Here is a 23,291-nt window from a genome sequence, read left to right as displayed (position 1 = left end):
TATATGTTATAGGAGGGCCACAGTAATTCCAGGAGAAAAAATAACTAGACGAGCGAAGAATAACACCAGTTCTGCTCTGGCCTCATGATAATTGTTTTTCAATTCAACAAACTAAGTTAAAGATAAGCATTTGCTTCATATCCAAGACTGTCACTCCCACTTCATTTGTAATAAAGAGGGATTAGCCACATTAAGCAGATGCTTTCATACTGTGGTACAAGGAATACCCATGAGAAAAAATGATGTTTAGCTCTGGTGCACTGAGAAAACTGTTTAGAGATAATATATGTAAGAACAGAGATTAAAACACATTTCAATAATGATTCTTCACCAGATGCATCCAGTGGACGTGTGTGCACTGAAGAGTCTGACTTCTGCCACAACTGAGCAGTACTGAGAGAGGCTGTGCTCAAAGAACGTGTCTGTTTCTACAATCCCAATCACAGATAGTTGTGCCTATCCCCCTTACTTCAATTTCCTACTTGTTCCATTCCCAATTGTTTATAACCTGAAAGACATAAAAATTTATTTCTCTTGAAAGCGTATTTATTTGCCCTTCAAATGAAGCAAAAATATGTAAAGACTACTTTGATTTTTATTATCTCACCTACATAAACAGATCAATTTCCTTAACCCTACCAGGACAAAATAATATTTTCTTTTTATTGCATTCCAGAGGAAGCTGTGCCTTAACTTGGTCTTATTTAACCACTATTTATCTATATCTCTTGCTTCGAACCTTCTGTCAGGAACCAAGCCATCACCTCTGTTTCTCCAGCACCCTTAATACTTAAGTCTGTAAAGCCCAGTTCTGCTGACTCAGAGATCAGTGCAGATCATTGCAGACGAGAAAAAGCTTCCATATATTAAAAATAAGTTTGCTTCTTAGAAACACCATCTTTTTGCAGGAAGTGTAGATATGAATCAAAGAAAGATGTTGAGCATCACCCCTTACTGAAAAAAAGAAAAAGTATAATCTTAAGGTTTATTTTTTTTGCCAGAAAGTATTGTTATGATATGCTTTAGCCCCTTTGACACTTAGAGAACTCTTAAAATGGCAATGAGTCAAAGATCAACAAGCCTTTAAGAATGAAAACAACTGGAAATGCTTTACAACTGAAGCCACCAAAGCATTTCCATTGATTAAATGCTCACTGGTATTACACATACATCGAACATTAATACACACAGTTTGACTTTTCTTGATCTGGCAATTTTATGACTTAAAACCAGGAAGGTAACACCTGTAAACTGTATTACTAAAACTTAGTTTCATCAAGTTAATGATGATTTTGCATCAAATAAATGTAGGTGTTAATTTCAAATATAGGCACTTAAATGACACTTTTTTTAAAGGCTGATTTAGTGTAAAAAATAAATCTATTGCTTCAAACCCAACAGCTTCATCTGTATTTCAGCTGTTGTACTATTTTAATTCTTCATCTTCCAGTTGCCAAACTAAAATGTAAATAAACTAATGGAGAAAAGGTAAGAGAAATGGAATAATTCTAAGTCAGATTTCAAAATTAATACATTTTCCCCATCTGTCCTTCAGCATGTGGCCCATTCCAGGCCCCAATTTCCCCTTGCCTCCCAGCCAACGAGCAAGATGATACAGATGGTTACTGCAAAGCTGTTAAGATGTACATCTGAACGCATATTTATCCACTTGGCATGATCCTGCTACAGCTGTAAGTTGATGCAAATCTGCATGACAATGTAGCTTCAGTCCCTTGCCTGTGTGAGAAAGTAGCCATGATATTTATAGCTTAATATCATGCTTAAGACAATGCCAGGCAAACATGACGTACATGAATGAGTTGAGTCAGCTATCACAGCACTCTTAATTTACACCTCTGAAAACAAACACTCATCTGGGCACGCGAAACAAGTGTATATCTACACCTACACACAAACTCATTTTGCTTTTGTTTGTTTTTGGAAGTGGAAACTGATAACACAAGATAACTCCACCAGATGTCGTGGTGAAAGGATACTGTGTAGGTGAGGGTTTCATACAATCACCAGAAAACAAAACCAAACTGAGGCGCTTTATCCCATCCTAAGAACCATTTTAATAAATACAGGTGGCACTGCTAGTCAGTGATAGCTGCTTTTGTTCTGGGTTTGTCTTTGTTCTGGCAGCTGGGAGAGGAGTTTTCATGTATAACAAAAGGAATGTACTTAATAGGCAACACCTGAAAATCCTTCAGGAGAATAAAGTATAGCAATAGAAAATGCAAGTTTAGAAAGCATTTCCTGAAAAAAAGCAGCAGCACTGGAATCTTCTCTTTATCTCAGGTCAATTGGCTTGTCACAGTGGGAAAGAGATTTGAAAAGGAAATTGCAAGTTCTTAGCAGGTGTGATTGGAGGAACTGAGTTAATAGCCAGCAATCAGTACAGGTTCGGTAGGGTACTTAAACATTTAAATGTATGCATATGCCACAACTACAGAACGCCTGAGCTTTGTCTTGTTTGTAAAAACCAAATGGAAGAACTGGCAATTTAAATCTCAAACAAAACTGGCACATTTTTATTTAGGTTGCTTAGGTTTAAGTGTTCTTCCATTAAACATTTCCCTCAAAAGCCCTCAACTGCTTCACCTTTGTACAGCACTGCCCTAGCTACCTAAGAAGGAGAAAAATAACTGTTACAGCCAAACCCAGGACACATATCATTGAGGTATATAAATCACATGTGCCTCTGATCTTGTTGTACACGAGTAGTCATAGAACCATAAAAAAGTAAGGGTTGGAAATGACCTTAAGATCATCTAGTTCCAACCCCTGTCATAGGTAGGGCTGCCTCACACTAGATCATGTTGCCCAAGGCTCTGTCCAGCCTGGCCTTGAACACTGCCAGAGATGGAACATTTATCCTCCCAGTACCAACAGGATCTGATATGGCATGTGCTTTCAGATGATATGGTTTCTTACCATGTGGAATGGTGTTTTGTATCACCCTGTTGGCAGCACATAAATGATTTTTAAACTCCATTTTTCATTGCCATTTCTTCAAGCTGTTTTGGCTCCCTAGCTTATTGTTTCATGTGTCAAAAATTAAAAGAAGGATAGCTTTCAGCTTCGAAAAGCTGCTTTATTCCTGCTCCTGAATAATCATGCACTGTATTCATCAGGCTACAGATACAAATGGGTACAACAACACCTCTAACAACAAAACAGATTAATTTGAGAGGGTAGGGTAAGCCATTATCTCTCTAAAGAAATGGGATTATATCCCAAAAGCATTATTGTTTCTAATGCAATGCGCAACTATGGATTCTTTTCAACAGAATTACAAAAGGTGGTCGCTCCTAGACTACTGGTAGTTCCTCTTTCCAACCAAAGAAGGCAGTTGTTATAGGTTGCAGAAATTTGTAGGTAGATGAAAGGCAAGAAAATTATACGACAGTGACAAATATAATGAATTTCATTTCTACAAGCTTCTGTTTCTCTGAGGAAGAGAATACACGTTTTGTATTGTCTTCTCTAACAAATGCATACCCTGCGATGAAGCAGTATGAGACTATAGGATGCATCCCAAGCTAAATGCAAACTAGCCTTACCTCCAAGGCAAGGAAAGGACAGATCCTATTAAGTACACCATGGCTGGATGCCTCTATGCTCAAAACTAGTAGTTTAAATCAGCTGATTTTTGCATTGCTTGAAAACCTCTTTATACTTACTGTGATTCTCTCATCTTTGTCATCGAGAGGGGTCCCATCTTTTTTCCATGATATAGTGGGTTCCGGGTGACCTCTTGGGGGCTGACATTCCATCACTGCAGGTTCACCCACAGCTACCATTACATCTGATGGATTTTGCCTGAAGTCATCCCGTAGAACTGAAAGAATAAAGAAAATTAAGTAAAAAATTACCCAGCAATATATGAAAAGCACAGCAAAGTGTTTTGTTTTGGTTCCTGTTGTCATTATACTTGATATTAAAGAAAAAATCAGTCAATGAATTTCACTTGGCATCTGCAGATGGTGTGTGGTACTTCCACACTGTAACACAGAAAACCCATGCAGAACTCATATTTAACTTCTAACACGCAACTTTGGTGACTAACTCTGACAAAGATGAAAGGCTGACACAGCCATAGGATTGTCTGCACATAAGGGCTGCCTTACTGGTGGTACTTAGCATGTTTGTCTAGTATATGTAAGCACAGGAGTCAGTCTCATCTCTGTGCCTGACAAAACCATGGAGCAGATCCCCCTGGAAACTATGCTAAGGCACATGAACAATAATGGGTTGACTGTTGACAGACAATTTGGCTTCACTAAGGACAAACAGTGCCTGACAACTTTGGTGGCCTTCTGAAGTAGAGTTACAGCATTGGTGGATAAGGGAAGAGCAACTGACATCATCTACCTGAACTTGTGCAAGGCATTTGACACTGTTCTGCATGACATTCTTGTCTCTAAATTGGAGAGATGTGATTTGATGGATGGACCACTTTGTGGATGAGGAATTAGCTGATTAGTTGCACTCAAAGACTTGTGGTCAACAGCTTGATGTCCAAGCAGAAACCAGTGACAAGTGTTGTTCCTCAGAGGTCAGTGTTAGGATCCTGTTCAGCATCTCTGCCTGTGACATGGACAGTGGGATTGAGTGCAACCTCAGCAAGTCTGCTCATGACACCAAGCCGTGTGGTGCAGTCAACACCCTGGAGGGAAGGGATGCCAATCAGAGGGACCTTCAAAGGCTTAGGAAGTGATGCTGGGGTTGTTCAGCCTGGAGAAGATTCTGGGCAGACCTTAAACCAGCCTTTTAGTACTTCAAGGGCACCTACAAGAAATCTAGAGATGAACTTTTTACAAGGGAATGCAGTGACAGGGCAAGGGGTTATAGCTTTAAACTAAAATAGGGTAGATTTAGATAAGATATTATAAAGAAATTCTTTACTGCAAGGGTGGTGAGATCCTCCATTTGGAAGTCAATTTTATTACTTTTTCTTAGAAAGAAACATTTTTATTGCAGCTTCGTTATTAGAATTTGTTCTTTCTCATCACTTGGCCAAGTTCAGGCCTAGGAAACTCCAGTTTCCTCCAGTCACCCACTATGAATTTTACCAATAGCTGTGTGATTATTTTTCTTCTGGGGAAAGACATCACACTGTGCTCAGCAGACCACTACACAGGGACACAATTTAACAGAATAATGGCATTCCTACATCTTGCCAAGTAGGTGGCATCAAGTTTAATCTAAAAATAAATAACTCAAATGATAATAAATATAACATTCGAGTCCTCTCCACTGCTATTACTCCATCCACACTGAACAAAGAATACAGAATGGAAAAGTACATTACAACCATAGGACTCTTAGGATTTTGACAAGGGTATCTGTCGCTCTTCCTACCTGCAACAATCTTGTGTCAGGAGTAAACACTGAAAAGAATCTGCAGCAAAACATGTACCTGACAAGCCATGGACCACATACATATGGACATTCGCTACTCAACACTGGTTTGGTTGCTAATGCCGCTTCCAAGTGGGGTGTGATAGACTGTTAGATGTTAAGGAATGTGTCTGTGCTTACAGGCTGGCAGGTACAGCGCTGCCAAAGCATTCCTATCTCTAAGGTCTTTCTAAAGACCTTCAAAATGATCTGAGGGCAAACAGTGATCTACTCTGGGACAAAGGTATATGTACACCTTTCTCACATACACTGAAAACCTTATATGCACTTATTCCATTTATACTTGAATATGGCATTAATAACCAGATTCAACTTCTTAAGTTCCCAAATAACCCTCAAGCCATCCAGATACAGTAAACCACATGCCATAAATGCCAAGGCTGACACTACTTCTGCTTAAGTCAAATAATTTTTTCCGTTTACTTTAAAGGAGACATGATCTGGCTTGGAGTCACTGGTCATATTATTATTTCTTTTTATCACTTCTCTAAACTAAAGAATATAAAAGAAGAAACAGAAGTTGCACTGAGCTGCTAAAAAAAACTATATATCCAGCTCCTAGTGCCAATAGCACATGAAAGTGCAGAAGAGTTTATTTGCTACACCACAGTTCTATTGGAACACAATTAAAGGGGTGATTTTACCATGAGTAAGAAGCCTCTTATTACTGCTGAAGATTGTATCACTTGGATGAAATTAAGAGATATAAAAAGAAGTGCCCTTAAGTTTCAAAAAAAAAAAGAAAGAAAATAAAAAAATCAATGGAACTGAGCTTAATAAACTGTAAGCACTTTTCAAGTCTGAAAAACCTTGTAAATCTCAGAGGAAAACCTATCAGATAGCACCTGGGATGGGTTTTAACACCTTTGAAGCAACTAAGTCCAGCAGTAGCATAATAAAAAGAAATTACCTCAGTAATTTCTACACCCCTTAAGTCTTTTATCAGCTTTACAAGCACCGTACCTTGTCTGTAAACCAAGGCTTTCCACAAATGAACCAATGCTTAGTAGAAATGCCTTAGGAGGACATCAAAGGTGCAGGCCATAGATACATCAAAACAAGCATTTTTTTCCCCGTTTACTATGAATTATTTTGGCTCTGACATTACATAATGAAATGCTAACAAAATGTAATCCATTAGAGATTACTCCACAGATAGTTATCATGTAATTATTTTTGCAGCTGTAAAGTAGATACATGCTCTGTTTTTTTTTGCCTCAGGCCCTGGCAATCTTGCATCAAGTTATAAATTCTAAATTTTCTTCCCTTACTGGAAAAAAAAAACCCAAAACCATAAAATCATATTTTCTTTTCTGTCCTGCATAGTCAAGGCTCACTGTAAATTGAGAATACATTTCCTTTTGAAGATATATTAGAAGTACACTTTATAATCCAGTACAGTATGAGCTTTCAGCCACCAAAGGGTCAAATTTCACCACATGCACCTCCTTCTACATATATGCAGCTGGAATGGAAATAGATAAAGAGGATAGTTGCCTTTTCTTTGTTTTTTAACAAATTCAAAGTAGAATCTTCCTAGATATAATCCCCCTCCCCCCCTTTCTGACTTACAGTGGATAAGGTTTTCTAACATTTTACTCTAGTAGTTTCTGAAATAGAATGAATAATTGTAACTGTCACTGCACAGCTAGGACAACTCCAAGGTCTTGCTGTGTGAACTCTGAACTCCCGTGTTTGTGCTGAAAACACTTTTATGCTATTCTTGCTGAACTAATCAGGTTCACAAGCAACTTTCGTAATTCTCCTTTGAAGTCATCTTCTCTTACAACTATTTAATAACATGCACTATTCAAGCAACAAAACAATTGCAGCTTCCCCAGAGAATCTTTCCCAGGACAGAACTGAGCTAGCAATCACTTGAGGATAAATTTTTACTGACAAGCAACATAAGTAAGACAGGCTTAACATAAGACAGGCTGAGAAAGTTGGGGCTGTTCAGCCTGGAGAAGAGAAGGCTGCGTGGAGACCTCATAGCAGCCTTCCAGTTTCTGAAGGAGGCCTATAAATATGCTGGGGAGGGACTGTTCATTGGAGACTGTAGTGACAGGACAAGGGGAAATGGGTTCAAACTTGAACAGGGGAAGTTCAGGTTAGATATAAGGAAGAAGTTTTTTACTGGGAGAGTGATGAGGCACTGGAAAGGCTGCCCAAAGAAGTGGTGAATGCTCCATCCCTGGCAGTGTTCAAGACCAGACTGGACAGTGCCTTGGGCAACATGGTCTAGTGTGAGGCATTCCTGCTCAAGGCAGAGGGGTTGGAACTAAATGATCTTAAAGTCCTTTCCAACCCTAACTATGCTATGATTCTGTAAGCAGAAGTAGCATTTTTTTGTGTAGACCCTAAAGAGTGCTTTAGGAAATGCAACAACCAGTGTTTTGTTTCTTAAGTTCTTGTTTTTCTACTACAAAAAAGAGTAGGGATTCATTACTGGGTGAAATGAGAGGTATGTAGGCAGGGGGTTTTGCATATATACACTGTAAGTATTTCATTAAGTAACCATGACCTAGTTCAAAGACAATAAAGAAAACACAAGAAGAAAGAAACCAACCAGGAAGCACTAGTGAATAGGTGAGAAGAATGAATTTGTAAGTAACACACTAATTGCCTTCACACATTACAGATATCATGCCTTAACAGGTGGCATCCTTTGAGAACCAGAAATAAGGAAATCTGAGCATTCTGATGGTACCTCTATTCCAGACACTTCTTGCTAAATCAGCCTGAAGCTTTATTACCTACCACAGTAACACAGAATTGCTTGCAATGGGAAATCGCCTATTTCTCATCAAACCTGAAGATCTGATAGATATTTTACTGAATCTGGTACCACATTCTGCTGTAAGAATGCATATTACAAATGTCAGGGAGGGTATGAATCTGTGTAATTTAGTATTAGTACTACTTGGCTGATGACACCAGTAAAGAGCACCAGCAGTCAAAGCAACAAAGAAACATAGCTTTGCTTTAGCGCCCATTCACAGAAACCAGACACAACCCATAACTAGCTGAATTAGAGTTAAATAAAGGCATTACATGAAACAGCAGCAGTCAGATGTTTGAACTGGCAGCAGTGAAATTAGCTCACACTTCTAAAATGTTAACAAAATGTACTGCCTCAATTACTGTAACCTTCAAGATGTTTCAAAATGTAGTCTCTCCAAAGAGTAATGTTTTTTGATCGACTGCCTTTTAAACTGCATCACCAGTATAGGATCTTGGTATCTACTGAAGGTTAATAGTTACCTTCTCCGGAAAAAAGTGTCATTCCCTATTACAGTCAGCAATAAACATTACCGAATACAAGGCCTGCATGCTTCTAATCCATTAATGTAGAAAGAAATCAAGGAGTGTTGCATGTACTGGATCCCATCTTTAAAAAGTGCTGATGACTATGATGGAATCAAGCAACAGCTACACTGCAAAAGCAGTTCGAGACATTTGGCAATAAACATTCTGAATGCATATGAAGATGTTAAAACAGCATCATTAAGAAACTCACAATTGTTAGCAGAAAGAAATGCATGCTTAAGGAGCAGGCCCCAGAAAAAGGCTGTGAAAACCCCTGACTGAAAGTTGCTGATGATAATTTATGGATAATTTATAGATACCACTCACAATCAGTCTGGTTTTATTTCACTACCTGAAGATTTGGGCTTTAAGTATTGCCAGGAATCTTACTGGGCAACATAGCTAGGTGTCATCCCATAACAGTACTTCCACACGTGGAAAGGGTCAATGAATTAGACAATGAATTGGTAATCAACTAAATGATCAAATCTGATAAATCATATATAAAGAGCAATTTTAACTCCTGTGAAAAGGGTAACTGATAGGCGTAAGAGAGCACACTGCAGCACTGGGAAACCTAATTAAAACCTGAAGGATCTGTGATGCCTCAGGCATGCGACTCTCAGCATATCCCTTAAGTTGACTGAAAACAGATAAGGAGAAGGGACCTAATTATTAATTTGACTGTGTACAAAATGTGATCCCTCTCAACATCTTCCATGTATTATATGTTGTGGGACAAGGCGTTTATTACTTGTAAGTCAGAATTTACCTCCTGGTAAAGTAGATTCATTTGTACAGACCACAGAGACAGTTTCAATTGTCATAAATATTTACACTTATTTTATTTTTTATTACTATTATTATTCTCTTATTGTCCATTTCATTTTAGAGTTTTGGAGTTAACTGAATCATGCTTCATTGCAGATAATAATTTCAGTATCATCACAGCAGATTTACAAACTTATGGACACAAACCAAGGGGTTTCAGAGCTCACAGAAGACCTGCACCTTTGGAATATCACAAATTATTTTCCCTAGGCAAAGAAGGGTTTGCATCCTTAAATGAAGGATTTGGGTAAGCTCTGTAAATAAAGGGTATTTTTTGCTGTACGCTCCAAGTCAAGGTTCTCATGTCCAGTTTGCAATGAACTGTTAGCTGCACTAGCCTTCCTTCAAAGCAAAGTGTAATAGAGAAAAAGAATCACATTAAGATGCTGCAGTGAAACCCTGTATTAGCCCTCCAAATTAAAGCATGAAGAGGTAACTGAAATGACAAAAGAGCTATAAGGACCAAACAGTGAAAGAGAAAAGGTGAGAAGACACTTTATCAAAATGCCAGCATTTTCCTTAACTACTTATTCAAACATTATTTCATTACCAGAATGGTTTTCCCTTTTAAGAAAGACATGAACTAACCCAGAAGCACCAGTGTCCTGTAACTCAGGATTCCAGGGAGAAAATCAAAGGAAGCAATGGAGGTAGGAAGGACAGAAGCAAACATTTAGCTAATTCTCTATGAGAGCTTACAGCTAAGATATATGGAACTGGCAAATAGAGCCAGACTGCAATCGATTCAAAAGGTCTTGCTGCCAAATAACAAGCTACTCTGGCTTGAGATGGGAAAAACTGGCTCTCTTCCCATATTTTCTAAGCTGGAAAATCCCTCAGTAGGCCAAACCTGAAGGAATCTTATTTGTCTTAACTTCTGTTGTTAAAAGAGAAGATACAACTATTCCACAAACTTGCTAATGAAACGGTGGCAGCATCATTTCTCAAGTATGGGAAAGACTTAAATGACCAATGTACAATTGCTTACAGTCATCCTTTCACACTAGAGAAGCCAAAACCTTATCAGTAGAGACATTTTCAAACAAATAAAGGTTCACATGCCTCCAATAACAATGTTTCTGCACTATGCATAGCCCTAAATCTGCACATGCACTATGCAACTGTTTTGCCAAGATCCAGCCTCAAGGCAGTAATTTTAGCCATGTCCTTCTGCTTGGCTTTCAAACTTAGCATGTTGTTAACTGTACCACTACTATAAGTGGTCTTTGAAAGGACTCTATTTCCGTGAAAAAAAATCCCCATTATGATGTTAAAAGTGTTTGAAAAACATGACATTTTAATATCAGAGAATACACAGTATCATTATCACACTCAAACAGCTAAGTCACATCTTTAATACTCTAGAAAACGTTATTCCCCCATTAGAACTGAGGTCAAAACTGAAACATTAGTCAGAAGGTTCAAGATGCAGGCACTTCGTATGGCTGAGTGGATAATTCTAAATAACAGCACAGCTAAACCAGCATCTGTTGATGTCAAACACTATAGCAAAGCCACAATGCTCAAAAATGAGTGGTTACGTACACTTTTATTCTGTTCTGTTGTTACTGTATACAGTTTTATTCTCTTGAAAAGAACTACAGACCACAAAGCTGCACCAGCTTTTCCCACCTCTCCAGACTGCTATAGAGCAGGCCATACCCAAGTGAGATAGTAGCTATTTGGTTAACTATACTCTGCATGTTCAAATGCATGAATATATCATTCTTATGCTCATGTTGCCTGTTTTTTCTACCTTCTAAAACAATCAAAGTGTAAACTGACAACAGATTGCTCCAGATTACATTTATGCCATGGATCATGTACTTTCCCAACTACTTTTGCTGGTTTTAGAAAACATTCCAGGAAACCACCTCAGGGGAAAATGGCAGACAGCCTTATACGGAGGTCATAGAGAAATATAGTCTTCATCTAATTCAATTAACTGCTTTGAGCTAGATCCCAAACGGCAGAGGCAAGTGCTTGTTCTATTTCAGGCATGTTCTAAGATATGAATCATTCTGCTTTCTCAGTATAAAGAGGCATGGTGCAATATCATGCACTCACATTTTTTGTTGTTCAGAATTTGAAAAACATCTAGACAGATGTCTTCATGATTTACAGTGATAGCTCTTCCTTTAGCCAACCATCTAAAGGCTTCAAAGAGTGAAAAATTCTATGTGGAGCATTACAAAAAGTAGTGAAGTTTAATAGCTACAATAATGAAAAATGGGTTTGTAAGCAAATGGACATTACCCAATTCACCAAGCTGGAACACTGTATTGCAATTCTCAGAGATTTATATGCTATCATAAAAGGCAAGACAATAAAATCATGCAGAAAAGTGCTCCTGCATTTGGACTCGTATCCTGGCTTCAATCCCTATGAGATAGTCAAAGGCAGCATGCCAACTGATCAATATGTTAGTATTCAACATGCAATAACTGCTACTGAGTAAAAATCAGAGAAACATTGCCTATTAGCAGAGTCTGCCTTATTGCTGGCAGGAAGGACTGCATGAAGTTTTGGATCATCCCATGTGGTAAAACAGCAGCCAGCAGTCTGATTCAGAATTAACAAAAGGAAACAGAGGGCGATGCTCAGTGTGAACACAAATGCACATAAATGCAGCCAGATTTCATTACTGAAGATTTTAATTTTGATTAAATGCTTCCTTTTATATTGGGTCACATTTATTGTTTTCAACCCTGTGTTTTCATTAATATTTTAATACACACTGAACATTTAAGTTGCGTAACTTCAGTGTTGCGGCTAAAGATAGCATCTTTAATAACAGCTACAAAAGAGATGCTGGCACTCACGGCTGCCCAACTTTGTAATGCCGTGAGGCACCGTGGGCTGGTAGGGACTTCAGAGCATGCAAGACAAGGCATCTGCACTCACCACCAAGGAGGAGGAAAAGTGGATGACTCTAACATTAGCTTAGGCTGTTTGAAAAAGGAACTTATACATCCATTCTAGACAAAAAAAACACCTAATGGAAATGCCTCTGAAAGTCTAAAGAATCAAGGTGGTGAGTGCATTTGGTGAAAATGTTGCTTTTCCCTTTGTTTTATACCCTCTGAAGTACTGCAGTACAGTGCAACTCCTTAAAACCTTCACAGGAAAAAGCAGTAAAGAAATTGTAACATGGAATTTTAGTAATCTGACTGCTGTTTTTTCCCCCTTCCTTTTGCTATTTCTAACTCCTAATGATGAAACTTCATTTTGGACAAAATTTAAGAGCTTATATTTCTTGATTCCATACAAACTACACTCAATTTCTCCTGCCATTACATACCTGAACTGTAGGGTAGCATGATACACTCGACAAAGACCTGCCAAATCTGTTAATTCAATTCTTAGCAGTTCTAGGCAGCCCATATAAGTTAAAGTCCTGGTAAAGCATAAGACTCCTACATTTCCATTAAGCATTGCTATAAGTAGGAGAAACAAATGTGGTATTGTGTGAGACCAGGATTCTTCTGTTTCTTTATGAACTCTGCATAGAATTAAATTTTAAAGTCAGTTCAGCAAAGTTGTTATTTTCTGTATGCTTAAGCACAAAATAAGACACTATCTAGATTATTAGTTGATGTATAAAGTCATACATTTTCAGGACTGTTTTAAAAAGGAAACACATTGCAACTCATTTTGGTCTAGAGGATATAGAGAAGTCAGTGAATTCACAAGATAAAAGCTACTGCTATTTTCTAATAATTAATTCAGAAAAAACTGAGTTAAAGGAGAAAAACAACCCAACCCCAAAACACTACCTGGATTGCCAGAATCCTTATGCATGTTTTTCAGATAGACTGTGAGTATACATTTTTATTGTTACAGAACCTCCTAGTAAACAAAACCTGTTTTGGTGCTGCTTACCTTTATTGTTAGACACTTTAAAACTTACTAGTGAATGGTACCGTAGAGGTTATTCACTGTTACTATTAGTGTCTTTAGTACAAAATAACACTGGTTTCAGAAGCCTACAGCCAGGATCAATTCCAACTTGTTTTCTCACCCTACCTAGTTAGTGTAGAGAGAAGCTATATCAGGCACATCAGAACTGCACAGATCAGAAATGTATTTGTCAGGTCTCTGGACTGCACATTTCTATGGGACGCCAGTAAATACACAAGGTATAGTAAAAGAAATTAAAGAAATAATTTTGCCTTCTCTTGCTTCTCTTTGGTTGATTCCAAACAGAGTAAAACCCTGCCTGGGTCAGGGCCATACTCTGAAGGAAATATCCAAATCTTCTCCACCAACATGGCTTTGATTTATATCTTGGGATGGGGCTTGGAATTCAAAATCTGATTAGTTGGAGTGGGATGGTTGGAACTAGACCAGAAGACATCAGTTTCCAGTGGAAGTTCTGGGAACAGACCAAACTGGAGTCCTCTGGAAACATGCAGTGTGGACACTGTTTCTCAGGCCAGCTATTTCCCTCTATAAATAGACTTCTATTTGTTGGTCCTACTTGCAACTACTTGCTGTAGACATAACATACATATAGCAGAACTAAAACCATCTGATATCATTAAAAAATATCCATATTGATAGCCACTATAACAATCTTATAAACACCAGATAAGTTTTAAGTTCCTATTGATGGTTCTCTTTCAGTCTTACGTATCCATTTATTAGATTTTAGCTAGTGATTACAAAACTAATCAGGAGCAAGAAGGCTAACAGAAAAATGACACAAGCCTTTTCTTGTCAGAAACAAGAAAATACAAGCTAATAAATAAGAATCTTCAAAGCCACCATGTTTATTTGTGTAACAGAATCTAAAGCAAAAAAGAGAAATTATTTTTGCTACAGAAAGCGCTTTGTTGTTGCTTATGTGCTTGAATGAAATTGACTGGCATCTTTCAAGAGCTTACCATGACAAGTGATTACTCAGAAGCCTTCCTGGACTTTCAGACTGAGGTATTACACTTGATGATGCAGAAAATGCTTTTTAACAGTGGACAGTTCTAATGTTTATGAGAACTGTAAGGTGCATATTGGTTTCCTTTGCCATGTTTCTTGTTCACTTTAGAGCAATTAGATACTCATCTCAGAACTAAATACACCGTGTGTATTATGTAGTACCAAAATTGAAATACACATGTGCTACAGCTAAATCTTGAAATATAATTGTGTATTTTGAATTTGTTAGGGACAAGGAGTGTATCAATTGTGTCCTTGCTAAAGCCATAGAAATAATAGTATATACCTGCAAAACCATTTAATCAATGAACCTAGTCTAAAATGGGAACCTTTAAGAATGTAATAGGAAGCAGGAGGAAAAAAGTGAGTGCTCTTACCACTGAACAGGAGTAAGCAGTGCCGCTAGCATTTCTTGCCATTATTGTGCCAAACTTTTGTTTTCACTGTGAGTCTACGTGAACAATGTCCATGTAGTCTTTGTTATTTTAACATGCAGAATTATGCAACAGACAAAACTATGTGATCTCTCAGAGGAAAATTTTTTAAAGAGCAGAGTGGTAACTCTATACATATTCATCTAAAAACTCAGTAACAAATACCTCGCTAAATTCTGTCAAGGTTCATGGAAACAACTGGGATTTCTATATAACACATTTGGATATAGGCCATTATCAAACTATCTAGAGATTTAATCAGCAGAGGACACTCTCAGCAAAACAAGACTGATGCTACATAATCAGAAACACCACAGCTGTAAACAATGGAAATGCACATTATTCCCAAACAGTATAAATAATTTAAGACTTCCAGAACTGAAATTAATCTACATACCATTTGAAGCACACAGAACCACCGATTCAGACAGAATAATAAAAGGTAAGGGAAAAACAGATGGATAATTAAAAAGATACTTTCCATGTGGGAATACACTTAGCTTAGCACTGCTTGTAACAAGTAAAGAAATAAATATCAGGGAAATTCTATTATAGACACATATATTTTATATGATTTTTATTTTCCCCCCACAAGGGATTGGGGTTTTTTTCCTGTGATGTGATTGGACACTGAACCTGCTATATCCATCAACATCTACCTGATTAACTCTTCAGCTCTTTGAAGGGTCAGTGTTTTATAGGGCACTATTTGCAGAGAGATGGAAACAAGCTGATTTGCCCATATTTGAGATAGGCATTCTTCTTTTAGTCCCCACTGCTCTAGAAGCCCATACCCTTTCATCCCCAGATGAAGTCTCAACAGCACACTTCAAAGGAAAAAGATACTCATGGTGTCTTAACCTTTCCTTTGAAACTGAATCTGTAGATCCAATACCATCTAGCAAGGCTAATTGCATAGTATGCAAGGGAATTACTGTTATTTCGATATAACCCACCATAGAGAAATGATGAAAGCTCAAGGCACTGTTGTAACAAGCTTCACATAGAAACAGCACCACAGACGCACTGTGAAAGGCAAATATCTTGCACAGGTAAAATGGGAAAATTTCACAAATTATCTTTAAAACCCTTACAATTTCATTCAAATATCAGCAACTTACCCTGAAAATAAAAAGGAAAGGAGGGCAGGGGGAGGAGGGAATGTAAATTGAAAAAGGTATGTGATTTCATCATTAGATGTTACTATCCTTAATCATATTAACTCACTTTACCTGCAATTTTGTTACATTCAAATCTTCTTACCCTCTGCAAGCTTTTTTTTTCCCTGTAACACAGGTCCAAATTCCCCTACAAGTTGATTTAAGTAGGAAAAATATGGAAATTCAAGGGAATCTAATAAGAAAATTTAATCATAAAAAGAATTTTTATTTGCCATGAAGCAAGCAACAGTGCTAAAAAGAAAATCATGAAGAGTGGCGTGTGCATAAGAAGTATGACCTAAGCATCAATCTGGAAAACTCTTACTATGTTAAACAGCTTCTAGTGTAAGAATATAAAAAAAAGTAACTGATTTGGAGACAACTAGAAGCTTTAAAGTAAAAAAGAGGAACCTTCTGCTCTTCACCATGAAAATTCAGACCTTTCATCAGTTCCGTTACTTCTATCAATGCAAAAATAAAAGAGAAATATTGGAACCCAAGTTAGAAAAGTGCCTAAGCATGTCCCAGACTTTCTGGAGCAACAGTAAGTGTGAGATATGTTTGTTGACCTGTCAGTTCTCCCTGTAGATATCAAAAGCAGGGAAAGGAGTCTTCAATCTCGCTAAAGTACAAGCATGGTTTTCAGGTTAAAAAAAAATCCAAAACACACACAAAAAAACCCCAAACCAAACCAATCATCACTTTTACAGAATGGGAGCTGCCTTCTCTATTACTTCCTCACATAAGAGTCAGGAGGTACAATGACACGAGTTACATTCAGCACTGCTTTATGTTATCTGTGGTTATACACTGGGGACCACGTTTAATCTTATTCAGAACTCAGCAGCTGAACCCAAAGTCACTATGAAGTACCAGGAATTCAAAACAGCTTTCAACGTTCAAGGATACTGGGGGTTTTGTTTCATTTGGGGATTTGTTGTTGTTGTTTGCTTGGGTTTTTTTAATGTTTAACATATAAAGAGGTTGGAAATTGTTACTAAGAACACATTTGTACATTTATGTATCTATAGATATAGACGTATTCCTGTACTGGCCAGATATTCCATCGAAATACCTTTTGCTTCTCATGTTTCCAAATAACTGTGATGTACTAGCATGTGTGTTTACTGTTTATGACAGAATAAAACGTATCTAGAGTTTATACACGTTTACTTTAGACAACACGATCAACAAATACCAATCAGGTTTTTAAAGGCAGCCAAATTTTTCAGAAATGGGCTGGATGTTATTTAGTAATTTTAACTATTTTTCCATGTGGATCACTATTAATAACACCCACATTCAGCAACCATTGAAACCATGATCCAAAAAACACTGAAACAATCATCCAGTATTTTAAAGACATTTTATGTCAAATGCAAAAGTTAAGCCTGAAACCTTTGATTTAAATGCGTTTTTTTTTAGGAACAGCCATGAAAAAGAGCAGACAAAATAAGGTTATTTTTAGTTAAACAGAAAAATTAATATCTACCACAAAGTAACACATTATTGATGTGTTAATTAAAATATTGTATTCAGAAAGATAAATATATTAGTAAGCCAGAAGGATCTGGCCTTATTTTATTATACTGTAACAGAGAGGAAACAGAGTTAAGCAGATGGCACTCAGGATTTCTCAATGAGTTCAGGGTCTGTAAGTACACGTTGCATAAACGCCAATTAAAATGTGTCTGAGTAAATTTAAATCCCTTGCTGATAGAATACAAGCCAACCTAGCTGGCTTAAGACCAAGGTTCACCTTAATCGTCTGCTCAACTTGTAGCAAGATGCTCTCAAATTGCACAGACATTCCCAGTGAAATAATAAAACAGCATTCCCATTGATTTGTATTTATTTACATTCACAACTCCCTTCTCAAGTGTTGGGCCAAAGCACAAAGGGAAGAAGAAAAGTACTTTTGTGAGTTGTTTGATGAGTCTAATCTAAAAAAACATACTTCTTTGATTTAAGAAGCTCCTGGAGAACTTTCCTATTGGGTAATTTTATGGAAAGATTACTTCAGAAGTGTCTTGATAATGTTTATTAACCACACAAACTGCTTCTTACTCCCCTTTACTTGATTACTGACAAATTATCATCTCAATTTTTCATACATTGCAAAGTGAATGTTGAGTATTACCTAATAAAATACATACAGAAAAGGCTACAGTGAAAAGTTAAAGCTCTGTTGTTATGCAATCCTATAGCAGTTCTAATTTAATTTGGCATTCAAATGCCTTGCAATAATGCACAGAGATGAGTAACTCTGTGACTAACTTTGTGATTTTACCATATATTTCAAGAATTACAAAGTGCAGACTAGCAGGTCTGTACCTAAGAAAGCTGAGCATCCACTCTCATGAGAAAAAAAAAGGCCTTTCTATGATAAACTGAGCCTTCCATAAAGATTTGGTATCACTGACTGAACTGGTGCAAACGTACAACAAGCAAAGCCTGGATCTTTGCAAAGCTAATCAATTAAGTCCCCTTATGCATAATCCATGTGTGCAGCCTTTTCCCATACCAATTATTTCATGCTGGCAGCATTTTGTTGAAGGAAAAGCCAGTCAGAAACTATAAAACATGCAACAGCAAATGAAATTAAATGCCAGAAGTGCAAATGACTATCTAGGAAATGAAATCTGAACTATTCATGCATGTATACATACCAGCAATAAATTAATTAATTGCAGTCAGGGAAAAGACCTAAATGTCATTAGTAGTTCAATGGCAACACTGGTGCCACACTCAGCAACCAGAAAATGAAAGCTTTCCTTGAAAGTGGGAAACAAAAGGTTTATCGCTGTTTTCTACATCAGCAGGAATAATTTACTGGGAAAAGCAGCACACAGTCCCAAATAAGAAAAGTTGTCATTCAAAATACCATTACCAAGAAAATAAACCAAAAACCTTCCAAGCACTGGCAGCATTTAGCACAGAAATGAGGGAAGCTGAAGGAAGGAAAGACACATAGAGCAATTTGGCACTGTTGAAAATACGACCTGGTGCACACCGAGGGTGTGCAAAAAACCAATGGAGTTCGCTGGAGGCTCTTTCTGTCCTCTAACTTTACCTGCTGGAAGAAACCTTTCTTGCCCAACTCATACAAAAAGAGGATAGGGAAAGAAGAGCAAATTCAGTGGACAAATGGAACCACCCTTTAAAGTCAGATCTGCCTTAATTCCATGCAGGAGAGAGCCAGCAAAGAGTAAAGGCAGGTCTGTGTGCCGCATTCTTCTTTTGTACTTCTTTTGCTGTCCATTATTGTTCCCGATTGCACCTGCGCTTGATTTCTTCTATTTTCCAGCCCCCTTCAGAGGCTTTATATCCTTGCCTCTTAAAGGTTTCATTGAAGTCAGGACAGGCCCATTCCCCCAGAGGCAAATCACACACATCACTGCAAACTACAAGATTTTTGAAATGGGTTTTATACCTTTTGATGGCAGAAGCACCTCTAGCTTCACAAACAAGTTTTGCAACTGATGTTTCAGACATACTTGTCTCAGAGGTCTTGGAAAACAAAAGGATGGATCAGGTCCTACCAAGCGCTAATCCTTACAATGACTGCAACGATGCTTAGATTAGATTCTTTACCTTAGCTTGTGATAAGCAAAGTAATATGATTCAACAATTGCTGCAATTCTCTGCAGTTGCACAAAGAATAAGCACTTAAAGATTCAGCTGAGCAGCTTTCATTGTTTTCTACTGTAACTGCTGCTCTATTTGTTCAGAAGAGATGACCTTCTAGTAACCTTGTTCTGTGGCTATGAATGAATGGAAATCTGAGTTTGACCTCACTTTATGACCTCTATAAAAAGAATTATACTACAGTGATTTTGCATCTTTATGTCAGCATGCCAGATAAATATTTAATTCAATTGCTAACCGGATAATGCATTTTCAAAACAACTCACTATGCAGAATGTGTCTTAAAATATATTGCTAAATTAAGCAAAAATTCAACTAATTTTTAAATATTTAAATATATTTGACATCTAAGAAATATTGCACAGAGAGTGAGAATGCATTATGCATTGAAAAAGTTTTCGCTCCCATTAGGAAGCAGTACCTATGAATAATACATTTTTTTCTAATGTCTTTTTATGTACACAAAAACATCAATTTGTACCTAGCTTAAAAGAAATCTAAATTACAGGTAAGCCATCTAATGTGTCCCTTACTACCTTTTGGCAAGCTTAGTCTAATCAGAGTTTTTCCACTAAATTACCCAGATCAGCAGAAGCCCTGCACAATTATACCCTGCTCTCTAAAACAGCACATGATCTTTGCTCATGTGGGTAATTGCCAGGGTGGAAAATTGCAGTGAGGAGGATGGTACAGATGTTCTTTTGCAGTTGACCAAACAAAATGAAAGAAAGCAAAAAATTCCTGTTTCATAGCGACTTCTATTTAAAATGCGCTGGATTATACATGTTCACGCACATGGAAACAAATATAATGGAAATTTTCAATAGATTTTTCTAATTAAAACTATGTTTTTCTGTTGTTAGGTTAGATCTTAAGGAAGAAAAAGTATTAATAAAACATCAACTTCTGAAAAACAAACATTCAATGTTTGTAAACTATAACAATGTACACCATGATACTTACTAAAGTTGTTGAAGAGGTTTCCAAAGCAGCATAGCTACACTAGAGAAAATCTTTTTTCACTTGTATACAAAGATGAAAGAGAAGCAATGTCAGCATGGAAGAGATAAAAAGAGATTTGTCTGATATCGTTATTTCTGCTACATTTACTGTCTCCATGACTGAAAACAGGAATTGTACTTTAAGGGGATAAAGGTAGGCTATCATGAGTAATGTCTCATGTATTTACCAGAGACTGTTGCAAAATCATGCCCACAGAAGGGACACCTCATCTGTTTTCCAAATTTCACAATCCACTGCCCTCCTCCCATCTTGTTCTTCCCACAGGTACACCTTGTGAGGTACACCATACATCGGCACCAGTCTTCAGTTATAGCAATACAGAGTGATTATGATTTTTCTGTTACAGAGAGACACAACAAGAAACGGAGACAAAGGACTGTGCAAAGGTGGTGGAGAGCTTAGAATAGCATCTGTTTGAAGCTAGACCACCACAAAATCCCCCCATATAGACGACAGCAGTTGTTTCTATCAAGATGAGTAATTTCTTTTACCAACACTGAGAAATACCTGGGCTGAAGGTATCCACCAGTGTATGCAGGAGCAACTGAGATTTGTACGATGTTACGTTTCATAGCTTTCTGTCCCTCAGTAGTAGAAGTATTTAAGAGGTAGGAGGACACAAGTTAACGGGTGTCTTATATGCATGAAATCTTCCTTTTGTAAGAGTTACAAGAAGTTGCATTTCAAGAATAGCTGCATAACTAATTCTGGTGAGGTAGGTACAGGCCAGAGGCAAGTGTTGCTCACCTTCTATAGTCTAAGCAACAGTGATTCGCTTTTTTCTATCTTAAAGCAGACTTTTGTCTTAGTTTGAGTTCCATGGACACAGATAATAGCCTTTCTTATCCAACATGGATATGAACAAGATCAAGAGGCATTCCAGTCACACTCAGCATGCTGCTATCACCTCTTTCAAGGGCTCCATTATTTCTAGGACTACTATTAGGGAAGGAAGAACAACTCAAAGTCAACATGAGATGTGGGACTAGGTATGAATTACCCTCAGCCTCATTTCTCACAAAAGTAAGAAGCTCATACATCTGGATTAAGAGAAACGACTGGAGATAACCAATAAAGTTATCAGCTCTTCTCAAGAAATACAGCATCTATTTCATGGTACACAACTCAGTATCTTTCAAAGTCTGTAGCTGCATGAAATCTGGCTGGCACATTTTACAACTCCCTTCATTGCTGTTTTTTTTTCTGCATTACTAATAATTTCTTTCAGATGATTCCATAACTATGGCCTCTCTGCACTGCTTTGCTATGCATTGCAAATATCATGTGTCAGAAAGGGAATAAACATCCATAAATGGTATAAACTGTAACTGAAAACTAACCATGTTTTTTCAGATGTCTTTTAACAAACCAGTGCCACAAGCTATCTGCTCAGTGTCAGGCTAGACAGAAGAAGCACTATAGGAATTGCTTTTCCCTAGGTTTTCTGAACACCAATAGACAACAGCATATATAATATAATTATATTATTTTATGTTATGTATGCATTTTCCTGTATGATCTCAAAGCATGAACAGGAAGGAAACTGCTCTTAGCAACCCCCAGTATGTGTTTTATTTATCCTCACTTAAAGTAATCCAAAACATGTGACAAATGTTTAACAATAACAAATACATAATTACTGAGAGTTACAGATGGAAAGAGTAAATCCACTATGTTTCAGCACTTACTGTTACCTATGTGCAGGAAAGTCAGTTTCATTTTGTTTCCTCTGCAGAGCAGACACCCATATAACCACAGGCTAGGCTTACCCTTGCTTTGTAGCTCAGCTTTATAGGAAACTAGGACAAAAATACAGCATCCTCTAGGCTATGGTTCTCTCTAAACCAGTACGTCAAGGACCAGTCACACAAGGCAGGTTCCCAAGACATATGCAGACTATCTTTCGCATATGCAAGTGACAATGAGTCCGAAAAACCATTTCATTTCTATGCAATGGTCTAACAACCACAGACTTTGCTGATGACTAGAGTATCTGTCATGCTCTTACACTTTCATATACTTGGTCCAAGAGAAAGAGGGGAGAAGGGCAAAGAGAACAACTTATTCACTGACTCATAACGAAAGTATACCTAAGGAATAATTTTTCCCTCTCCCCAGACTCAAAAACCAGGTTGTGGTGCAGGATTTTAGCTATGTCTGGTTAAGCCAAGCACTGAATAGTGAGTTTCTTTTTTGCCTTGACATGGCCACAGCTCCAGCCAATCAATCCTGCACTTATCTAAGAATGGTTGAAAACAGCCCTTTCTGCAAAATGTATCGACTTCAGAAATGTTATGAACTATTTCCTGGCTTGACATGAATCACTGGATAAACTGGGAAGTCATATTAACAATACTTAAACTGCCTCCCAAACAAAACTGAGAAGGAAAGGGTATTAGCATTGGCACCTATAGTTTATACTCTGGTGGCATGCATAGGTCACCTCTCACACCCAGCAATTAAGTTCACATCCCCTTCATGGAAAAACTTCTAATATTGTCTCTCTGAACAATGTCTCAAACAC

At 37.5% G+C, this 23,291-nt stretch overlaps 1 protein-coding gene across 3 annotated transcripts in view; it reads right to left on the bottom strand.

The window, feature by feature from the left end:
• ROBO1 (roundabout guidance receptor 1) overlaps positions 1–23,291 on the bottom strand; it is a 300,870-nt gene that overhangs the window by 107,262 nt on the left and 170,317 nt on the right. For all 3 annotated transcript variants that reach the window (XM_031046919.2, XM_031046917.2, XM_031046918.2), the window contains exon 3: positions 3,687–3,844. In XM_031046919.2, coding sequence (XP_030902779.1) covers positions 3,687–3,844 — 158 coding nt within the window. The remainder of the gene's footprint in view (positions 1–3,686; positions 3,845–23,291) is intronic.

The sequence above is a fragment of the Melopsittacus undulatus genome, chromosome 2 (assembly GCF_012275295.1).
Source record: "Melopsittacus undulatus isolate bMelUnd1 chromosome 2, bMelUnd1.mat.Z, whole genome shotgun sequence".
NCBI lineage: Eukaryota > Metazoa > Chordata > Aves > Psittaciformes > Psittaculidae > Melopsittacus > Melopsittacus undulatus.
Note: the sequence above shows the minus strand (reverse complement) of the source record. Positions and strands in the feature narration are given on the sequence as shown.